This window comes from Capra hircus, chromosome 7 (genome assembly GCF_001704415.2).
Source record: "Capra hircus breed San Clemente chromosome 7, ASM170441v1, whole genome shotgun sequence".
Taxonomy (NCBI): domain Eukaryota; kingdom Metazoa; phylum Chordata; class Mammalia; order Artiodactyla; family Bovidae; genus Capra; species Capra hircus.
This window is the reverse complement of record NC_030814.1, coordinates 68,488,814-68,493,044: the sequence shown is the minus strand read 5'-3', so window position 1 is coordinate 68,493,044 and position 4,231 is coordinate 68,488,814. Positions and strand designations below refer to the sequence as shown.

The window sequence follows — 4,231 nt, the reverse complement described above, 5'->3', positions numbered from 1 at the left end:
GTTAAGACAAGGATTCTCACTCAACTTCGTTGTGTAGTGTTTAAGCAGATACCCTGAGACCCTGACCTTTTTAACTTTTAAAAGGAGAAAGTAAAATGAATAAGTAGGCTCACAGGCTATCAGGAAAGATCAAATGTAGTAAAGAGTTGGAACAATTCCTGGAATGCCGTCAGCTTCATATAAAGGTTATATATTATCCTACCACTACTAGCAATAATTTCCCATTTAAATATGCACAAAACAGTTTACATGAAGTTCAAGGAATTAGATTAGATAATTTGAGAATGAATAAGGGACAAAGTTGCTATACACACAGAGAAGGAAACACTGTCTGGTGTCTTGGGTGGGTTGTTAGTGTGGTTTAATAACAGTGACCTCCCCATTTACCAAAGCGCAGCAGAGATTTGTCCAGAGCCCAGCAAGTACCCTCCTTGGTCTCCCTCCATCTGCTTAGTAAATAGCTTCAAGGTCTTCACGTGTATTGATCACTTCTCCAGTCCTTGAATTCCTTTAATCACAAATATAAACTTGATCAGTATGCATTGTTTTGAAATTTATTTAACGGTATTTCAATTTTGCTCAGAGCCGGATTTCTTCTGCCACTGAAGGTAGAATTTAACAGAAAAGTTACATTTTTGACGAAATGCATCCTAGGTTTGCTAGACATTTATATTGATATCAAGAAATCAAGAAATCTTTTGTAGTGTTATCTACTTCTTTAGTACTCTGGAACTCAGAACTGATAATAAGTTTAATATTATAATTAGCCTTGGGAATCATTACAAAGTATATCTGAAACTTGAAAATGATTCTTGAAATATCCCTGCATCATAATACGCTCTAAACTCTTCCCAGAAAGAGGAACCAATATTTCATTCTTATTGGCAGTAGCTTTTGAAATTTAACATTTTACATGTCTGAAATTGAGAAGTTTAAAGGTTTAATCTTTATAAGAGAAAAATATAGAGTAAGAAGCTATTCCTTTTCCCTAAGAAAGGTCAGATTATATTTTTTGTCTATTTTTCTTTTTATTTATTGTGTAGCTATTTTAAAATTATACTTTAAGTCACATTTATATAATATTTTCCCTGAATAGATGAATATGATTTCCTTAAATCTAATCAAGTTTAATTTGCCTTTGGTTCATGTTCAATGACTAGTACAAGGCTGGCTATAAGCAGCAAGATAGAAGAGGAAACAATGAATTAGTGTAAGAAATATCACAGTGTTGTTCAGTTTCTTTCTTCATCTCAGTTTCCAAGGATAATTAATTGATGTGTATGAAAGCAGATAACATTTGGGAAAATAACCAAAATTTTTTCAGATAGATGGCAGTAACCCTTTAAAGCAGACGAATTTTCAACTTGGAAACACATGTACCAGACAGAAATAAAACGGATTTCTACATAAAGCTCTGCTTAAACAGGATAACATTTTAAAAACATATTATGTATTTATCCATATTTATTTATATTTATATAGACAGCACACACCACATAGATATATTTGTTTAAATTTAAATATATACATAATTATATGTATATGTACACTCCACATAACCACAGTGCCTCACAGTATCACCCAGTCCTATAGACAAAAGAGATTTAAATGCTTTGTATAGATTTTCTTTAAATTATATTTCAGTAACTTTTAAAATCTTTCTTACATGTAATACACCTCCAAGAGTTTTAAAACTCCCAGTTGGATCCTTAAACTGAGGATAATAAAATTCCAAGTTCTATAAAAAGCATTTTAGAAGAGTGTGATATCTTTTTTTAAAAAAAGTAATTTACTTTTTGTGTTTGTATAGGCCAGACACTACATAAATTTCCATTCTTCTCGACAAAGGACATTACATCATCAGATGTCATAAACTTCAAATGCAGCACCATAGCTATAAGTTAGGAATTTTTTAGACCCACAGTTGTGAATTACTAGTTTTCTAGTAATCTGTAGAATTATAGATACTTTTAAAACTCCATATCTACAGAGTCATAGAATTTCCTCTTGTTAGCACAACTGAGTGGTACACACATACACTTACACACACACACACACGCGCACACATATGTGCACACTCTCAGTAAACATTGATTTCAGTTGGTAGATTCCTATAAGTAATCCATTAACTTCAAAGTTCTCCTTGGTGGTCTAGGTGAAATCTCATGGGCAATATCACCTGGATGACCAGCTACACTGCAAAATCAGATTTCACCCTGGTGGGAATCTTCAGTCAATCACAACACCCTGCTCTCCTTTGTGTGGTCATTTTTGTGGTTTTCCTGATGGCTTTGTCTGGAAATATCTTTCTGATCTTTTTGATATATTCTGATGCTCACCTCCACACCCCCATGTACTTTTTCATCAGTCAGTTGTCTTTCATGGACATGATGTACATTTCTGTTACTGTGCCGAAGATGCTCATGGACCAGATCACAGGTGTGAATAAGATCTCCGTCCCTGAATGTGGGATTCAGATGTTCCTCTATGTGACACTAGCAGGTTCAGAATTTTTCCTTCTAGCCTCTATGGCCTATGATCGCTACATGGCCATTTGCCATCCTCTCCATTACCCTGTCCTCATGAACCACAAGGTGTGTCTCTTCCTGGCATCTGGCTGCTGGTTTCTGGGCTCAGTGGATGGCTTCTTGTTTACTCCCATCACCATGACCTTCCCCTTCTGCAGATCCCGGGAGATCCATCATTTCTTCTGTGAAGTTCCTGCTATATTAAAGCTTTCCTGCTCAGACACCTCCCTCTATGAGATTTTCATGTACCTGTGTTGTGTCCTCATGCTCCTCGTTCCTGTGACAATCATTTCAGGCTCTTATTACTTTATTCTCCTCACCATTCACAGGATGAACTCAGCAGAGGGTCGGAAGAAGGCATTTGCGACTTGTTCCTCCCACATGACTGTGGTCCTCCTCTTTTATGGGGCTGCCATATACACATATATGCTTCCCAACTCCTACCACACCTCTGAGAAGGACATGATGGTATCTGTCTTCTACACCATACTCACTCCTGTACTAAACCCTTTAATCTATAGTCTAAGGAATAAGGATGTTATAGGGGCTCTGAAGAAAATGTTGAACGTGGGAATTGTTTTTCAATAAATTATAAAGTAAGAAACTTTGTATTAATGTGTTTTACCTTCTCTTTACATTTCATAAGTTTAGATTCTTATGCCAACAGCACTGCTTAGAATTTTATACTATGATATCTCATTTTCACACCTTTTTAGAGAAGTCCTTCCTTGAATGAAAAAACTCTCCAATTTTCCAGTCCTTCTCCACTCAAAATGCAATATACAGTTATACTGTATTGATGTTATTTACTGAACCTGATAACTGCACTATGACTTTGTAGATGAATATATATATTCTCTGGAAACACATAATAACAATGTTTGAAGGAAAAATGTTACAAGATGCTATGAAATTGATTAAGTGGGAGATAATGAAACAAAAACTATAGAATATTAACAACTGGGGATTCTGAGTAAAGGATATGTGGTTTTTACTATTCTTATTCATGCTACTTTTCAATAAATAAACACTCCACATAAACAGTTAAAGTATCAATCCTCACTCCTTTATTGAATTTGTCTTCTGCTTCGTGGTAATGTAAATGGCATAATACCTAAGAAAACATGCTCATTTTAATGTGGTTAATTATTACTGAGATAATACTCTCTCTGTTCAACATTATATGGCCTGTTTTGTTCCACATGGGTGAATTCTGAAGGCATTTAGTGGAGGTTAATTGTTCTCTGCAAGTAGTAGGTTTAGAATGCAGAATTGCATAAAGGACAGAGGGAAATATATAAATTCAAAGTGGCAGAAAGATTTAGAGAAGATTCCTCCACGGGGTGACATCTGAACCAAGTTTTGAAGTATGTAATTTATTACACAAAAAGAGGCAGGATATCAAATTTCAAACTCATTTATTTATTCAATTATTCAATGAATATTTCCTATACTATACTATAATCCAAAATAAAAGCTAAATGAGAGTAAAATCTGAATACTACATGGCTACTGTTCCCAAGGGATCTGGATCTGTAGCTGTAGTTCCACACACAAATGGGTGCTGTAAAGTATTTGCTGTGTCTTGATGTTCATGAAGAAGGAGTACAGCTCATAAAGAGATATCAGTTCTATCTGTGACATGTAAGTTGGGTAAAATAAAAGGTTGAGAGCAGCCCCTGGAATTCAGTGTTGAATGGTGA

General features: G+C 35.1%; 1 protein-coding gene across 1 annotated transcript; it reads left to right on the top strand.

The window, feature by feature from the left end:
- LOC102179939 (olfactory receptor 2T4) lies at nt 2,147-3,158 on the top strand. The gene has a single exon (XM_018051735.1). The coding sequence runs from the start codon at nt 2,166-2,168 to the stop codon at nt 3,114-3,116; it is 951 nt and encodes a 316-aa protein (XP_017907224.1). The 5' UTR covers nt 2,147-2,165; the 3' UTR covers nt 3,117-3,158.